General features: G+C 41.8%; 5 protein-coding genes across 5 annotated transcripts; 2 read left to right on the top strand and 3 right to left on the bottom strand.

Moving 5' to 3' along the window:
* Positions 1-121: 121 nt before the first annotated feature.
* N7483_011119 (cysteine and histidine-rich domain-containing protein) lies at positions 122-1,348 on the bottom strand (the record flags this gene model as incomplete). The annotated part of the gene is made up of 3 exons (XM_057094546.1): positions 122-434; positions 568-1,087; positions 1,243-1,348. 3 exons carry the CDS (start codon positions 1,346-1,348, stop codon positions 122-124), a joined length of 939 nt encoding a protein of 312 aa, XP_056940517.1.
* A 283-nt stretch (positions 1,349-1,631) lies between these two features.
* Positions 1,632-1,949, top strand: N7483_011118 (glutaredoxin family protein; the record flags this gene model as incomplete). Its single annotated transcript, XM_057094545.1, has 1 exon — positions 1,632-1,949. The coding sequence occupies one exon, from the start codon at positions 1,632-1,634 to the stop codon at positions 1,947-1,949; it is 318 nt and encodes a 105-aa protein (XP_056940516.1).
* Positions 1,950-8,663: 6,714 nt separating this feature from the next.
* On the bottom strand, positions 8,664-8,915 carry N7483_011117 (uncharacterized protein; the record flags this gene model as incomplete). The annotated part of the gene is made up of 1 exon (XM_057094544.1): positions 8,664-8,915. The coding sequence occupies one exon, from the start codon at positions 8,913-8,915 to the stop codon at positions 8,664-8,666; it is 252 nt and encodes an 83-aa protein (XP_056940515.1).
* A 471-nt stretch (positions 8,916-9,386) lies between these two features.
* N7483_011116 (uncharacterized protein) lies at positions 9,387-9,904 on the bottom strand (the record flags this gene model as incomplete). Its single annotated transcript, XM_057094543.1, has 2 exons — positions 9,387-9,412; positions 9,466-9,904. The coding sequence occupies 2 exons, from the start codon at positions 9,902-9,904 to the stop codon at positions 9,387-9,389; spliced, it is 465 nt and encodes a 154-aa protein (XP_056940514.1).
* A 7,853-nt stretch (positions 9,905-17,757) lies between these two features.
* On the top strand, positions 17,758-18,490 carry N7483_011115 (uncharacterized protein; the record flags this gene model as incomplete). The annotated part of the gene is given in 2 exon segments (XM_057094542.1): positions 17,758-17,765; positions 17,779-18,490. 2 exon segments carry the CDS (start codon positions 17,758-17,760, stop codon positions 18,488-18,490), a joined length of 720 nt encoding a protein of 239 aa, XP_056940513.1.
* Between the last annotated feature and the right edge of the window lie 191 nt (positions 18,491-18,681).

The raw sequence follows: 18,681 nt of genomic DNA, 5'->3' as shown, positions 1-18,681 counted from the left end.
GCTTTCTGTGGCGTTGATAGAAGAAACCAATTCTTTTCTTCGAGCAGCTCTAGCTACCGGGGTCATCAAACAATAAGGACATGTACAATTCACGTATTTTCCATGTTCTATTTGTCCACCATTATGCTCGCCCAGCATTTCCAATCTGAATGCGCTGTCCAGACCACTTATCATCACTACGCAGTACTGGCCAGCTGGTGCCGTCTGCCTTGACAAGTGTGAGCTCCAACTTCGTCCCCAATACACGGAAGCTAGACTTCTCGGCGTCAATTGGGGCGAACAGGGTGTAGGTGTCCTGGAAGCGTTTGTTATCAGTGGTTGGGAGATCGAAGGTAATAGAGGTAGCAGCCAGATCAACTCGGGCACGCTCCTTATCAATCTTCTTCAGGTAAAGAGAGACATTCACGGAGGATGTTGTCTGGTAAAAATCGTTTCTAAAAAATAATGAAACAACTTGAATCAGCACAGTTTTCCATACCTGCAATGTGACGTAGGTTTTTTTGGTAATATATATCCGTGCAAGCACTAGTAGGGCCCTGGTGCTGATTGGGTTGAGAATTGACTTACCGAACAGATTCCACCTTCTCCTCACCTGGAGGCTTGGCCTGGCCAACAAACAAGTGTCTTATCTTCTCTGTACAGCCAGTAATCTTCAAGAATTGATCAAACTCCAGCACCCGGCGCTTACAGCAGGACCAGCCCTTGCTACCCTCATGGAAGACTGGGTGTCCGGGGTGATGCACACATTTCTCGTCATCCCGCGCCGCGGATCCAGTATACGTAACGCCACATCCCTTTCTACGGCATGTCGCATTAGCAGGAATTTCCAATGAAGGGTCATCAGATTCCGGTTCCGCTGGTGGCGGGTTGGCGGGGGGTGTAGGCGGTGCGATAGCGGGGGAGATGGCGGGTCGCTCAGACAAGGTCTTTGCAAGGTCGACGGGGGCTGGGGGAGGAGGAGCTTCAGTAGCTTTGGGAGGTTCAGGCGCAGGTGTATCATCGATAATCGAGTGCTTACCCGTGGTGCACGGCGGGATGGCAAGGAATTCCTCGAAGGTCAAGACGCGGGGCTTGCAGCATTTCCAGCCTTAAAATAGATTAGCGGGGATCAGATCAAAGTGCAGCTGCGTTAAGACACAAAGACGAGTGGCATTCGAGTTTGCTCTTGGAATTTGCCATTCGTTCGGCAATCAAAGCGATCGTCAATGTGGGCTTAGCTCCATCACCCCCAGGGTACTTTACCTTTCTGGCCTTCGTGGAACACTGGAGGACCCGGATGGTACACGCAGTCTTCCTCGGGATCGGAGAAAGTCTTCCCACATCCCTTGTGAACACATTTGCCGGACATGGTGTGTAACGAATTTTCCCAGGGACTAGAATGGGGTGATTGACTTAGGGGATTGTCAAAGAAACTTGCCGACAACCAGGATTGACATGGACTATGTGCTTGAACAGACTTGCGCGGGTTGCCCAATTGAGTTTAGCGTGGTGAAGCTCGAAGGTTCCATTGCGGAGAGTATCTCACCGCTTTCTTGACCGCCATCTTCAATTGCAACTTGGAGCTCTGGAGACTTTGTTGATGTGTTATATGTATTGAGATACCAATTGCTCCTCGAATATCCAACTTCATCATGTTTCCTACTTCAGTCCTCTTTAGTCAAGCCCGTCTGACCCTCTTCACACGAGCCGGGTGTGGACTGTGTGACACCGCAAAACACACCGTGGTGCAGCTCCAAAAACGCCGACCATTTGAATATGTGGAGAAAGATATCATGGACCCTGTGAATAAAGCCTGGAAAGACGTCTACGATTATGATGTGCCCGTCCTTCATATTCAGTCTGTCAACAATGGTGTTCCGAAGGAGGCCGACCTCTCTGATGCCCGCAAGTTATTCCATCGAATGACAGAACAGGAGGTGGAACAGATGGTGGATGAAGCGGAGAAATAAGCTGGCCTAGGATATGACCCAGCTAGTCCTCCTCTATCTTGAGCTCTCGTGGTCTTTTGGGATATATTTATTTCTATCAAATCATCGTACTCGGAGTTCGCCAAGCCCTTCTCCGACCCGCTGTCAAGCATACGGACCGGAGCCTTGGAAGTATACCGAACTTGTTATTCAAAAGACCACGGTGTATTGCCGCGACAATTTACAGTTGCAGGGCAGTGAAGTGGTCCACTCTGGGATGCTCAGTCAAAGAGTGTACAAGTGCATCTAATGTATTATTATTATATATGTACACTAATTAAGGATCAAGAATTTGACCAGGCCCCGGGGGCTTGCATAGGATAGGTATTGATACATTAAAATCATGATATCTCGGGGCCATGCTGCTCTAGATACATTTAGTATGAATTAAAGTTTATTAAGGTTTGGTGGACTTCAGACGAAAACTTAGTAGTTCTAGATGTCAAGTTCAAGTTCAAGTTGAGATTGATCTCAAGTGCTGGTCCCCAGGCCGAGATCAGACGGAAACCACATCAATATATATCCACCTCAATTCCCGAGGTCAGCAAGCGCTGGCACTTCCAAGTCCAACTTGAAGGTTCCAAGGTTGAGTTAGTACCACTACATATCACTAAATATCCTACTACTAGTACTAGTAGCACATACTACTCAAGTTCAAGTTCAACTTGAAGTTCCGAGGTCGTGACTCTGAACATTCAAACATTGAATGTTCAAATTCCGCCATTGAAGCCTCAAAATCATTAGCACTTAAGCTATTTCCTTGCTCTATATATTCCATGTCTTCAAAAACTCAGTACATACGACCACAGGGTGTGGAGAACAGGGCTTCCCGTCCGCTCAGCCGTACTTAAGCCACACGCCGGTCAGTTAGTAGTATGGTGGGTGACCACATGCGAATCCTGACTGTTGTATGTTTTCGATTTTTTTTGATTCGTTGGGAAATCGTCTCTTGCCGCCTTGCTCTTCAGCCCTGTCACCTGAATGCCCGAAATAACCCGAACACTATTACTCTGCAGTTAAACCAGTCTTAGATGGTGCGACCTGTGACTTCAATTTACTAAAAAGGACAAATTTGTCTATAACGTTCTTAATCCTACTTTTGAGTATAAAGTGGCGACGCGTAGGAACTACAATAGGAAGAGAAAGCTAATATGATGGCAAAAGATATTAAATACAGAGGTATATTACTAACTAATTTTGGGATTAAGGATTAAAGCTGGCTTTATATTATTAAATTTAAATACTAAGCTAAGTGGTGTGAAATAATAGCTATGCTTTCCGAATCGAAGATGGAAGATTTCCTTGCTACGGATGGCCGAGCGATTTCATGGACAATACCCAAAAAATTTTAGTTCATGGGCATTACACCAACGATCAATGCCCTATCTTGAATCACATATTTGTATGGGCGATAATTCGGCCTTCTTATTCATTTTGACTTCTGTTCAGGATATTAGCACACCATAATACCGATAGATAACTGTAACCTTACTAGCAGCATATTACGAGGCAGGACTGAATTGATAACCCTATTTTGCCATATGAATACCATGCTGTAGCGATATATATATCATACCACCTAACCTTATTTTCAAACAACTTTAGACCATAGATATATTATAAATATGATGGACCAAAGGGTGAAGTGAGGAAGTTGGAATAGTGACGCCAGTGTTCTCTTTGTTCGTTACTTAAAGTTATACAATTTGCTATTTATTATTTATATTTTCCCTTTTTCTTTCCTCCTCTAAGTCTCTTTAGACTTGGTTCTCTCGATTACTATAATCAACCTGGTTTCTTTAGTATTTGCCTCCTTTAGTCCAAATTAACCTCATTATCCTCCAATTCGATAACTTCAAGGCCCCTGATCAGCTGATATCATCTACGGAGCTTTTTCCCATTTTGCACTGTCTCTGTCACAGGCTGAATCCCTGAAAGAGTACAGGCCTTGCCTGTACAAAGCTCAACCATCCACGTGACCCATAACATTCCTCCTCTTCCTTGACGAATCGTGCCCGAAGTCTACTTCTTCTCCTTAAGTGTGAAGGGCTCTATAAAGACTGAAACAGAACGATATAGGCCGACATGCAGTTTACATTCATGCTTAAGGAAGAGGAAACTATAGTACATGGTGGGGAATATATGTTCTTCTGTGGATCACGTGTGGTGCCGTGTGATTACGTAATTGGAGACGTTCGTGGGGGTTTGTCTTTTTGTGCACAAAGAGTCAACTGTTGTCGAACGTGACCGTACGGGATGAGTGGCTTTGGGCTTGTCGAGGATTGACAAGCCCTCGTTGGGTTCAACCCGTTACATTAAGCTTCTTTTTGTACACAATTCGTGGTCCGAGTAGATTGAATCAAATCCGCTTCTGCCCTTCACAGTCTCTTGCTGAAAGTAACTTACCTCTGGTTAAATAACTATCTATATAGCTCCTCTACTAAATATAGGAATTTAAAGTAACATAGCGAGCTGATAGAGTATATTTCTGTGAAGGGTAGAAGCGGACTTGATTCAATCTACTCGGACCACGAACTGTGTACAAAAAGAAGCTTAAGGAGAAGAAGTAGACTTCGGGCACGATTGTAATGAACTTATCAGACTAGGGTGACACCTGTGGGCTAGGCGAGATATACTAAGGGGAGAGCACGAGGGGGGTGGTTCACTTAGATACAGCGACTAACACTTGAGGAGTGTAAGTCGGGCCCTACAGGAATGCCCCTCTATGTGTGGCCGGACTTGGTGCCGAATCCCGTAGACAATACGGCAATAGATCTGCATGATCCTCAATATAGTGTTCCCTTTGTCTTCCTTGACACGATTCGTCAAGGAAAAGGAGGAATGTTATGGGTCACGTGGATGGTTGAGCTTTGTACAGGCAAGGCCTGTACTCTTTCAGGGATTCAGCCTGTGACATAATTAAAGCCTTTTATAACTCATACAACATACGACAATACAGTCTATAATACGTGATCCCAGGATCACATGACTTTGTTCGATTTATGAGATAGACATATCCCACGGCCTTAGAGAGAAGATTAAGTACAGACTCTGGCTAAGCACTACGTAGGATAAATATTGGGGAAATATTCAAAGGAACCACAGACACGGCAGCCTTGAGAGGATTGAAACGAGAAGCTACGTATTGTAGTGGGGTACCCTGTCCCCTACTACACGTACCGTGCTAAGAATTACCGTTTGGTTACATCTCTGTTTTGTCATGTTTTCAGTCCCGTCTTTGTACGTACAAGAATGCCCGTCGTTATAGTCTAGAATACACACTCCTACACATCTCTCATCCCACCCCTACGGGGTAGTCCGGCCACACCGTACATGTTGGTTGGTGTTATCCATTCATGCTAGCTGGATCGACCCGTGTATCTAGAATACACTGCCTAACGGTTCCCCTCTTCAATATGTAAAATTAGAAATTTCCTAAAGCGTAAACCTTCAAATGTTCAAGCTGCCCGCCCAGGTGGGAAGGGCAAATATCGCCTTCAGATCTCGGCACCTGGGCAGGTTCTCTTGAGAAAGCTTCAAATGTCGAAGTTTCAAGTTCTTCTAAATTCAACGTTGAGGTTACTATGTACTCTCCATTCCAAGGTTCTACTCAAGTGCTCCTACTCCACGGCTCAAGACTCCTTCAAATGTTAGAAGAGCATAAATTTAACTACCTAGATGCTAGAATGTCCGAATATATGTACACAGGAACCTGGATGCCATCATATATTATTTTCTTCCAAGGTTCCACCTCTCCTTCCAAAGTTCACCAAATATCAGCGGCACGACCCCGAGTACTCTTCCCAGGTATGGAATAAAACTCATAAACAAAATGACAGCTTTACAGCCTGTTCAAGATGGGAATCCCATCAATATACAATAGGTAACTTCCTAGATATCAGGACTCATTTAATTGCCTGCAATTTTATATTCCAACATACACAGATATCTAAATTAGCTAAAGACTGCCACCTTAAAATCAATAAATAACTCGGCTCTGAACATCTATGCTTAGTTTAAACAAGGAAGTAGTGACACACAGAAAAATGTATAAATCTAAGCCTCGAAGGTCATTGAAAAAGGCTCATTTAATTACAACATGCAAGATGGGAATCGCGCTCCATACTCGGATATTGTCCAGGTAGCTTCTGACATTAATCATCTCTTCAATGACCAATCGATCTGCCTTGCATAATTGGGTATTTTTCAGTCGCTGCTTCATTTGAGGTATATCAACAAATTCCGAATCACGAAAGGCCCGAGCAAGGATTTGTATCTTCTCTAATCGTAGTGTAAGCAGTGTCTGGCGGTATGAAGCCGGGCAAAATACCTTTCTCCTGGCGGTTACCGATTAGGCAATTATCTCCTTGTTGCCAAATCTTGATGAAAAGGTCTGGTGTTATGATACAGAGGACTGTTTCATAATATTGACCGAGGCTATCAAGATCAGGTTGGAGATTCTGAGGCTCAATCATGACCGAATATTCATCTTCCATTGATAGGTTTACCTCAAGATTGATCCGTATTTTCCGTAACTGATCATTCTGGATCCCTCCTGCAAACAGTGGAGATCTCGCCAGACGTGATGACAGGGTGTTGACAAACGAATAATCAGTCAGCCAAGGATCAATGGATTCGTGGTTTTTCATATCCGGTATGATGGAAAAACAGAAACAGAGTAATGCAATACACACCCTGCTTCCTATTTGGCGTTTTGGTCGATCATGGTTGCAACGAAATTTGACTCGCTCCGAGAAACCTTGTGCAAGGATGTCTAAAAGATGATCAAGCTGCAATTGGAGCTGTGGAATTGAGATTGAGGGGAGCGAACTTGTATTCATCAAGGAATCTCTTGCTTTAGAAACGCGACCTTCCGGTATTATGTACTCGCATTCGGTCCGAGCGATAAGTGCAGATATTTCCTTCTCACCGGCGGTAGGAGATGAATTGAGATAAAAACAACCCAGTATCAGTATTGCCTGAAATACTGTGTAGGGAACAGGCGAGGCAAACTTTGTAAGTTGATAGGGTGATGATATACTGTTCATCCTAGAGGGGGCAGGAACCTTGGAAAGCCGACCCTCGTCTCAAGAGGTAAATGACCATTTTATGAAAAAGAAACCATGGAATTGGACTCCGAGCGCCACCGGAGATGGTATTTGAGTTGCACTTGAATTTTATTGAATCGAAAGCACTTGAGCGCAGCTGAAGAACACAGTGGGATAAACGCTAATTTGGTAACAACCTAGCCAAGAACCACCAAACTATGTAGTATGCTGAGTCAAACAAGACAATGGAATGTTTTAAATAAGACTTCAAATCCTCTATATTCAAACCTCTCCACTGAGAGATACATGTTATGGTTATCTTTCGTGTAGGATCTTAGAAAACCTTCCGCCGAAGTTATTTCTAACAAAACTTTCCAAGAACTGACATATACATAGTAGGAAAACGAAGACGTAGATATTGTGAAATTGACCAAGCTAAAATGATGATGAATCGAAATCCGTTTCAACAAGTTCCTGGAACACCAAGTTGACCTGGACTTGAAGTTCAGTTGGAATTTGGTTACTGTATGTTTTGCATATTTCTTCCCATTTTTCTTGCCCAATCATTTGCAAAGCCCTTCTCACACTGCTTTCCTGATAGGCCTCTTGTGGCCATTCTACCATGAGTGGAATCAAAACTAGCTCTCCCCGCCTTCTGAATCGGAACCTAGCGTACAGAATTTGGTTCTGGAGAATATTCCTATGAGGGACAACATCATGAAATGCTGAGATTTCAGCCGATTGAACATTCAAAACCCATTGGTCCTATAGAATATGTTAGCCCAATTAGGTAAACTGGTTTCACGACAAACAACTATCTTAGGCTCAGACTTTCGAAACTTTGAAATTAAGTTGGTCTTTGCGGTTTTGAATCTTCTAAACGGAACCTGTTATCAGCTTCTGAAGGTTAAAGTAATTATGAGAGACTTATAGCTAACAGTGACGTAGAGTAGTACCACTCTTTAGCAATAGGACTAAAAAAGCACATTCTCAGGTAACCAAAATTGTATGTTGCGTTTGCTTTCAAAGTTTCCTCGCGGAGATCTGGTGTTATTAAAAGCCAATGTGCCTATCTCACATTAGTAAAGGACGGTTATTCTAGGACAGACGTAAGAATCCGCCTACTCTTATCCTTGAGGGGAAGGAAAGGCTTCAGAGCTCGAATCTGAAATCAAAGTCAAGATTTAGCTTGGAGGTTGAAATATTCATGTTCAAGATCGGAAAGGACGAGGAATTTATTCTTAGGCTGATTGAGGGAGTACTTAATGAAACATCAAATTCGACCAAAACGTTGTAGGATCACTCAAACATACTGAATTATCTTCAAGCCTTTTCTAGTACAAGACGGCCTGCCTTCCAAGGTTGGCTTTGCTTACATACTATCTAGGTATGTCCCATATAAAACGCGACCTATACAACACTTGAGATTTTTTTTTTCGTCCATTTTCTTTTAGAGAGATACACCACAGCTAGGCTCAGTTGGAAAGGTAGTTATACTTCATTGATAAGTTGAATGATATGAATCAGCGAATCTATCATGTGAAGAAAAGTGAGAGACTTTTCTCTCAGTAGCTCTCCTATATAGGCCAACCTCTCATCATACCTAGGCACCCATACTAGGTCGTCTTACCCCTGCCTAGGTATAGTATCATAAAGTCACTTTCTCATGACTGGAATCATGCTGGGCCGCCTCCGGTTGATTTAATGCGGCGTATTTGGCGGCTCTGATCTTTTGTGAAAGATCGCGGATTTGGCCATCCCGGAATTGAACCTTCTTGTGGAATGACATCTCATTGAAATGATCCGGTGTAATGAGAAGTTTCTCGCCGGAGGTTCCAGTGTATTGCTGTGCTAGGTCTTGGACTCGTGCTTCCTTTCGGGACAGAAGCGAAACTGGCATTTTTGGGGTATCGTGGGATTCCTCTTGAAAAAGTGGATTCGGCCTTTTTAAAACGCGAGGTGGAGCTTTGATTGCAAAGCTGAGATGGATTCTCGCTCCTTTGAGATTGGTTTCTGAGTTCATGATTGAGAAAGAGTGAAGGTGGATGGAGGTCTCAACAACCTTGGAAGAGCGGGAAGCGTTTGATTTATAATTTAATATTCCCGCTCTGGACTAACTAGTAAAGAGGCTCTACCCTATGCATGCAAAGCTTGAAGGATGCCTAGGTTAATTCCACTTCGATGGATCAAACGATCTGGGCACTAACAAAATTCTATATCGGGATGACCCATAAGCGTACTTATACTTGGGGCTGCATAAGACTTTGTGAAACATTTCGGAAATATAAGAGCTGACAATCTTGTTCGTACAACCTTAGAGCATAACATAAGGAAAAGACAAGTGTAATGTGTATAGGAACACTGTTCCATACTACACTAGGTAGAGTTTTTCATCGCCTGATACAGGTCAAATGCCAGACAGACTACCAAGCACTTAGTTTTTTTCATACTCCATTCATGCCCATTCCCCCCATCAGCATAGGTCTTCATAAGTTGCTCCTTAGTTTTCCAGTCACCCTCTGGCGTGCAAGGTATAGATACTTGATTTTGGTCGCAGACAAAGATAAATAGGAGTGTTGTGACGGCTTTGTTCGGCTTCACGGTGTCGCTATCGAGCACCATACTAGTTATGCATTTGTCATGGAACGCTGTCACTCCATACACATTCCTTGCTTTTTCAAGCGGAGACTCCTCTATCTCCATTTCAGTCATCTCCAGATCTTGTGACATTATGCTTTCGCTCTCGTCACTGGCTTTTTTCATAACCATGATTCCTGAGAAGCATCGATTAAATGATGGGAGCTTTTTGATCTCGATGAGCGGTTGTAGAGTGAGCTTGGTAGGAATTTCGATCGCTTTGTTAAAGCCCTCGGCAATCAAGAGATCCATTGGTGGAGGTTTGGAAGAGGTTTCGCTGAATTTTTGTTTGATGTCCAAGTGAGAACTGTCTTTGCTTGAAGGCGGTTGATTAAATTGACCATTGAGGGGGGATAAGTCTCTCTTATAATTTTCCTCTTGTTTAGTATGCTCTCCTCCCTTAAGAATTACCATGCGCTAAGCAAAAAAGGATACTACTACTTGTTTACCAAACTCGGATTATCTTAGGAATTCAATAAGTAGGGTATTTGATTAAATTAAGACTTGAAGTCAGCATTTTTAAGAATCCTCCATTTTTTGAATACATAGGGGAATATTTTAGCAATCTGAACAATTAATACCTTGATATCTAATCTACCAGCAACTCAAAACTAACTAAGAAACCACTCAGGCTCTTTTTTAGATGTTTCATTCATTATTCCAATAAAAAGGTCAAGATCTCTCAAAACAGGAAGCAATTCAGATAACAAAAACGTGAGCTCGATGACCAGAAGTGTCAAACAAATCATGAAGTTCTTTAATAGATCCCTCCTTAGAGATTCTATAAAAACTTGGTGTTGAAAGACTAATAACCCATTTTCTAGTAGCTCTACCATTAGAATAGGATGGCTTTAATCCATCCGGGACTACTTCTTGGTAGAGTTTTCCTGCTTGATCTCTGGTGATACCAAGAGCAGCCTAATCTTTAAGTTGGTACCTATCCAGTATATCGTAAGGTATCAAAGCTCTATGATGTATAGTAATTACTAGACCAGTTAAGTACTAATAATCAGTATAGGCTGGTCCAGACTTATATTGTTGCCACATGACTTCTTGGAAGCTCCTTCCAAAATTGGCTTATAGCGTATAGTAGGGCGAATTTGTGGCTATAAAAAGATAGAGATAGGCTGTCGGTATAGGCTGACTAGGGTCAAGCCACATAAATTCCTCTATGCATGCTTTACAAAGCTCAGGTGACGGATTTACAAAAAATCCATCGAAATCAGTGAGAACCAGGACTATCCCGTCAGCAATTGACTCAAATTTTAACAGGTAGAGAAATATGTTCTTACTTTCTGGAATTTGCTATAACATGAAACGGTCTATTTCGTGTTAAGAGCAGGGTGACCGATGTATTCTTGTTTGCAAGAAATGATCTAACCTTATATATCCTTTTCCTTTATCTCATCCAATATCTCATCCTGTTTGAAAATTCTTTTGAGATATAAAGAGCAGACAAGGATAAAAATAATGATATACCAAGCCACAATTATCTAGAGAATCCAAATCACGTGGTCGTTAAGAAAGTCCAAACTTGAAATCAATATCTTAAGTCAATGATTTTTTTATCTAGATGATATATTGATAGCACCAGGCATAAAATAGCAAATTTCAGGATACTAATCATCCTATATATACTATCTCTGGATTTTTATTTAAGTAGGTTTATATATATACATATAGATCTACTTAGATTCAGATATTTCTTCTTATATTCAACCTTTTCTAGTAGTTCTAAAACTTATATAATATCACTATATAGGTATTCCTATTGGTTAAGAACAGATATAAAGATTATAATAAATATAGAAAAAATTAAAAACTACTATCACTTATAATATCCACAAAGAATTTTCATATATTTATAAACTTCGATCCCCAATATATCCGATTTATTTCGGAGTTCTGTCACAAGCTCCTTTCCTTTAGAACATTCAAAAATATCCGCAATTTATAAGCGTATAAACAGGGGAGGCTCACATCCATATTTAAGAAGCCTCAACACAAGAAGAGTATATTATAGCTTTTTTATTCCTTCTTTGTCTATATTGCACCTTGAGTCTAGCAATTCTTCGGTCAAACTCAGAGGCGCATATCGTATTTTATCCAGAAGAAACCTCCTCACAGCTGATAACAATGGAGAGCTTGAGGATTCTAGCTTGAAACACTCGATGATATACTCTTTAACAGATTCATAGTTAATGATAATCAAATTGCCCTCCTCCTTAGTAACTGCGAGTGTTAATTAGTCAACTTCAATCTCATATAGGATGAATGTACATACACCAAATCCGTAAGAAACTTTCCAGGCCATTATGGTTGTTAACATAAGGCATCTTTGAGTACTTTACTTTAACTTATACACCTAGTGTCAAAAATTTGTATTTGTGAGCATTTAGAAACAGCGAAATATATGCTTTATAGTAAGCAGTATATAGGGGATTTTAAGCTGGTCTCTGCTAGATCTCTAAGCAGGCATAAATTGCTTTACAAACTTTTACAAAAGTGGAAGAAGTTATCCAGATCAAAGTAGCTATACCACCAGACTAGCTTCACCACTATATAAAAGTACTTAATTTTAAGTTACTATATACTAGTTTATTATTATAAACTACACAGAAATCTAAAAATATCTGATGACCATCAAACATAACTCTTTCTTACAGTAAGACTTAGTAAAAGATCCTGGCTCTAGTAAAAGGATTTCAAAAAAACAATAAACAACAAGACTATTAGGACACCATTTATCATTCTTTTATAGCCATGTCATCCAGAGTGTTCTCATCCGGGTCCTATATAAGAACTTTGTCTCTTTTTATTTCTTCCAATTTTTATTCAACATACTTATCCATTAAGTCATACTCCTCTGGTTGTAAGAGATCAAGTCTCTCCTTCCATATATCGCAGAAACCACTGGCATGACTTTGCCTTCTAGGCCTAAAGAATCGCTAGTCAATCTTCTGCCAGTATTTTCCGTTAAATGCAAAACCATCTCTTGTAGCTAAAAAATATAACGATGTAGTATCAAATATAGTAGCCGCTAGTGGTAGTTCCGGCTTTGGAAATATCCCAAGCCGAACAAGCTTATTCATATATAGAAGAATGGTAAGACAAAAACTGTGGTATTCACAAATCTCAACGCTTATCGGCAAGTTTAGTCAAGCGCGATATATAAAACATCAATTGCCGAGCCCTGGGATATTATTTGAGCTTTTCTGATGTGGATCATCTCTCTTAAGACTAATTTATCTGCTTTGGACATTTTTTTCTTTCGCAATAGCTCCGATATTACCTGCAGATCAGGATTTGTTAAATTACAAAAAGTATAAGCAGAGATTTCGATTTAAGAGACTATAAGTAAATTAGCCATATACTTAACCTGTGGAAACAACCCCCTATCTGATTGTAAGTTTTCATTTGCGTTTAAAGCAAGAACCTCTAGCCACTCTCGCTAAATGTTGCGGAAGACGCTTCCTGCTAAGGTATAAAGACCCTTTTTGTAATATATCTTAACACTAACTAAATCGTCAAGATAGAGAAGTTAAGACAGAAGCATTACTAAATATTCGTCTTCCAGGGACAGATTCGCCTGAAGATTAATCAGCACTGCCTTTAACTGGTTATTTTCTATCTCTCTAGGCCAGAACAGTGGAGATTTCGCTAGAAATAAAGACAAAGTATCTATACGATCATGATTACCCCAAGTGTCAATAGATTGGTGGTTTTCCATATTGGATATTATCAAAAAGTAGAAACAGAGAAATGTAATATATGCCCTGCTTTCTATCCGTCGTTTTGGTCGATTGTAGCATTCTTCCTACAGGCCAAATTTTGCTAGCTCCGAGGGACTCTGCGTAAGAACAGCCAGAAGATGCTTTAACTATATCTGAAGCTCTGTAGTTGATATTGATAGAAGCGAACTTATACTTATTAAGTAATCTTGTGATATGAAAATACATCGCCCCTTCTGGAAAAAATTAGACTGCTATTGCGGTTCGGTCTATGTGACGATATTAGGTAGCTGATTTCTATTTTTAACACCAGATGTAGTTATATAGAGATAACTTAGTATTAAAATGGCTTAAGACACAGTGTAATTAATAGATGTAACAAATCTAGGAACCTGGTTAGGTAACGCCAGGCTTAAGCTGTTTATCTTAATAATAAAATCGGCTGATAGGGTCTGATATGATCTTAAATAAGTGTCGTGTTGATAGAGGTTTGACGATTGTGGAAAACACCATCAGGTAAAGAATATAGCAAGCCAGAGGGAATAGATTAAAAGATTTTGCACCTGACTTAGAAGAGGCTAAGGAGCGGTAAGATAAGTATTAGACTCTAGGAGTTACATCCAATTTAGGAAGTATAATTTCCCTCCTGTGGTGTGCCGACCAAAATCCAACAATATTCTGTGATAGAGTATTTCTAAGAGCTTTTATCTCATCCAGTAGAGTGCTCGCACCCCCCTCATTCACCAGATAGTCACACTCGTCAAATACTTCAGGAAAGCGGACCTCTTCAAGGTCAAGAACAGTCACATTGCCGCTGGTGGTAAACAGAAAATTATCAATTTTTTGATCCCAGTAAACAGCGCCGCATTTGGTTAATGAATCGAATACCCCCCTTAACAAAACTTCTAAAGTATTGTAATCGATATGGTTATTAAGGTTGGATGCAAGGTCATATAGAGATAAGCCACCTTCGTCCGAAAGAACCAGGGCCGGGTATCCGTTATAGATTACTTGGCCATAGAGCTTTGGTATAACACATCCTTGAAGCTCTGAGAGTTTTTCATAAGCTACTCGCTCATCTTGGAAGCAATTTTCCCATCCATCCTTCTGTCGCTTTATGATAACTGTATTCACATGCGGTGGAATTGGCGATTGACATAAACCAGACTCAAGTTCAAGGCGGTATACTGTGCGCCGGATGTCGAGTAAATCGATCCTTCTCGCAAAGAGGGGTTGATGATCGAGAAACAGGATCTATAGCTGTGAGTAGGTTGTATTACTTTGTGGTATCTGTCTTACCTCCGAGTGGCTTGTAAGGGGTGAGGTTGAAGTCATTGAGGATGTGTTAATGAAAACACAACACTAGGCATGGGCGGTTACGTTGCGAATAAATAGAGCTTCAGTCCGCATTAATCAGGTGATATAGGAATCGGCAAGGGGTAAGAGGCACGTACACCGCCTGCTGATATTAACACTCCCAGGCGGCCAGCCACTCAGACAAAAACAAGTAAATGCGATCTATGCTAACCTTGTAAACTCATGTCCTGATTATTCAAGCTTGACATGGTGACTGCTTAATCAATTTTGTTTTTCCCGTGCCCTGACTACGACTTTACTAAAAACACAAATCTTAAATAGACTGCATAATACTGAAGGATTGCCTGTCCCCTTGAAATACCACGGCGACTAATCAATTTCTCATCCTCCCTCCCCCTCATCCTTTCCGTCTTTATATATGGTTAGGCTTATTTTGTAATATGTATGGAATATGTTTGGAAATTAGAACTGTATTTTAGCCCCTTAGAACAAAGTGCGTGTGATATAGTGCGGGTCTCAAACAATTTGTAGGTAAAAAAAAGAAAAAAACAAGAATTTGACTTCATATGAAAGAAAGGAACAAGACGCAGTAAAAATATCCATGGATGACATCTGCAGGCATATAGGCGGCGAATGTAGAGTTATCCTAGGGGGGTGGGTAGTAAGGAAACAATTCCGGGTGTCATTAGCAATTGTCCGGTCTTGGTCAACCCATACCCAGTACCCGATTATTAAGACCATCCCTCGTCGATCTTCTGTACGCGTGATTCGGAATTCACGTCTCAGATGTGGATGATGACGGAAGAGTCGACCAGCTGCATCAATCCATTTTGGACGTCCTGAGTACCATGAATAGTGTCGCTCGTAGCCGTCGATGATATCCAGGCCCAAAGATCTCGGGATTGGGGGATTGTGGGTTCGGTCCACGTCCAGTGTGGCGGAACGGCGCATCCAACCTTCTGCAGCCAGCCTATACAGGCTGTACTGTATAGTACACGGATTTTCTGTATACGGATCAGGTTCTCGAGGAATTACGCAGCAGTCCACTTCGCAATTTGGCTCCTTAAGGTGATCTCGATCTGATGCACGAAATCGAAGGATAAGGGCATTATTCATATCGAATGCAAAGACATGAGTGCACTTGTATTGAAATGCATACCTTGACGTGGTTAACAGGGCTCATAAACAAAGATCAGTAGATACTTACGCCCTAAGTTCTTTGCCAAGACGAAGAGTTTTTGATCTCGGGCGAGTTTCACCTCTCCACTCACTACCGATAATCACCCCTGGTCTTTTCATCTCCCCTATCATAACCGGTCCTTCAAGGGATCTTTCTTGGTGTGACATTATCATCTGATAGTCGACAATCCTTACACTTGAATCCGGATTGTTGGAATCCGCCTTCCTCATTGACTGTGACCAGAGCGTCGGACAGCCTACACGAGATGGGTCTGAGCAGAAAAACGCCATTTCAACTCCCGGAATAATGTTCTGATTGAAATCTACCGTCACATCACCCTCGCTTACAATCATTTGTGGGCGATTGTTCAATGGATGGACGCGATTTTGGAGACCAATAGTGTCAGCGCTAGGATCCCCCAGACTTAGCATTGCATCAATGGATTGGTAAGTAGGCGCATGTATCCTGATATGATCGGGCATGATGGGGGCAAAAGTATCGGTCCATGGCTTGCTAGAAAGTGCTGAGGAAGACTCATTGAATAACGGGCGTGGTGTGAATGTTTGTAAAAGATCGACAACTCGCAGTGACATCTTCGGCGAAAAGAACTCGAAACACAGTGTTCTAGTATTGAAACTGCTACAGCTATCGAGGGTATCGATGATGAGCAAAGAAATCAGTTTACCTACAATTGAGGTGCTAGATGGGCAAGAGGATCAATTTATCTATGGCAAAGATGATGGATAATGGGCTTTGCAATGTATGCATTTCTAGATACGCTTGCTCTTTCCTGTCGACAATTTTATGCGGGGAGTAGCCCGGTCCGGGCCTTGAATAGAGGGGATAAGGCTGAGCCTCTAGATAGCTAAATAACCCATACTGCACTTTTTAAACCTGTATGCGTAGAGATACCAACAAGGTGAATAACAAATCCAGACAGACTAATGTCTTTGCGTCATCAACATACTATGTATATTATCTCAATTCGATAGAATGATGTAGGACGTATCTCGCTCGCACTGATAATCAATCTTAATTAGATCCTTATGGCCACATGATACCTAGGAAAAGCACATGCGGTTGATCATTTCTACTTTTGGATTATGGCGGCTATAGCGGAGGAAGCGGAGGTCTACACTTTGAGTGGCGCACTCATACCTTGGTATCACGACACGTCACATTGCAGGTCTCTAACCAATTTCAGATGCAAGCATTGCTTGGGACCCAGAATAGCTAGATCACCCTCGGAGCAAGCAGACTAACCAATTTCAGATGCAAGCATTGCTTGGGACCCAGAATAGCTAGATCCCCCTCGGAGCAGGCAGACTAACCAATTTCAGATGCAAGCATTGCTTGGGACCTAGAATGGGTGGTTCCCCTAGGAGCAGCCATGCATTAACCGACGAACTGAAGAGTGAAAGACTAGTACCAACCTATGATTTCATCGGAAGATACAGAGTGTTCAACGACGCTCTTGCTGCACTGAAGAAAGGGCTGCCCTCAGTGCACCCCTAATCGTGGTGAGCCAAAATGCCGTTGAAGGTGCGTTTTGTGGAAGAGATTTGTACAATGAAACTGAGCTAAGTTCGGGGGTGAATGAAAGCGGGCGATGGAGTCTTCAAATGTGATCAACGTACAGCCCGGCGCGTCGCACGGACCCTGGCTCTAGCCACACTCCTTTCCCCGCACCTCTGCTATCCTTCAATCTCGGAAATTTCGATCGTTGTAATAATTTCCCTACTGCTCTGCTTAACTATGGATTCTGAACGCTTATTCCAATGTCGGCATGATAGCCCTACCTATATTAAACACCTTGAATTACGGGTCGTTTTTTTGGAAAGCACCTGCGACACCTCCCGTCCGAATTCTCAACAGCAATGGGCAAGTATGCTGTCCAGATCATGTGACGTTTGCCAAAATCCCGATCGTTACATCGAAGATGGGAACCCAGGCAATCCTGTTAACATATCCAACCTCAACAATCAGTCTGGTTCTGCCGAAACCGGCGGCAGCGATTTGCAAATTGAATTTTGGCAACCGAAGAGGGACTCGGGTAACAAGGACGGTGACTTGGGTAACAAGGACGGAGATGCTAAAGATCTAAAGAAAATTTATTCCAAGTTCGAGTCTCTCCCTAAAACTGAAAATTGGAAAGAGTTGTTCTCTTGCGATGAGAATAAACGAAAAGAGATTGTTCGTCATTTAATGACGGGCTTGGCCATACCAGATAGCAACCCTTCATCCAAACTGTTGCCTGATCCTAATCTTACAGTATCGGCCATAAATGAATACGGAAAGTCTATGTCGTCGCCAGGTTATGCGAATTCAACAAAGTCGAAAAACCGGCCATTTGCATGTTTTCGAGAGCTTATCTTTTGCTCTATGTGTGCAGTTGCGAAAATCAATACCGACGTCGAAACCGTATATGATAGTATGCGATCCGTTTATGGATCTGACGCCTGCTCGGAACGGTTTAATGGACTAATTCGTGGTGCAAAATGGGCAAACCAAGCTATTTACCACTTATCTCAGACGAAATATGGTCTACGTAGCTGGGACATACTCTACACTGGTATGGTGCTCATTCTGAAAATATATCGGCAGGGCTAACTCTAGATCATCTCAAAGTTGGACACCAGGTCGACTTTTTCACTCGATTGAATTCTGACATCCAACCTGATGCGTTGATAGATGGCCTAAATAAACAATTCTACTCAGAGAAGTCTTCGGAGACATCAGTGCCCTTTGCAATTCCTTCTATTATACAAAGGATTCTCGGAGATCATGTACCGTATGTCACA

The sequence above is a fragment of the Penicillium malachiteum genome (genome assembly GCF_028827825.1).
Source record: "Penicillium malachiteum strain IBT 17515 chromosome Unknown utg000005l:1.0-9002435.0:326005.0-9005861.0, whole genome shotgun sequence".
Classification (NCBI taxonomy): Eukaryota; Fungi; Ascomycota; class Eurotiomycetes; order Eurotiales; family Aspergillaceae; genus Penicillium; species Penicillium malachiteum.
The sequence above is the reverse complement of the archived record's forward strand: the minus strand, read 5'-3'. Positions and strand labels throughout refer to the sequence as shown.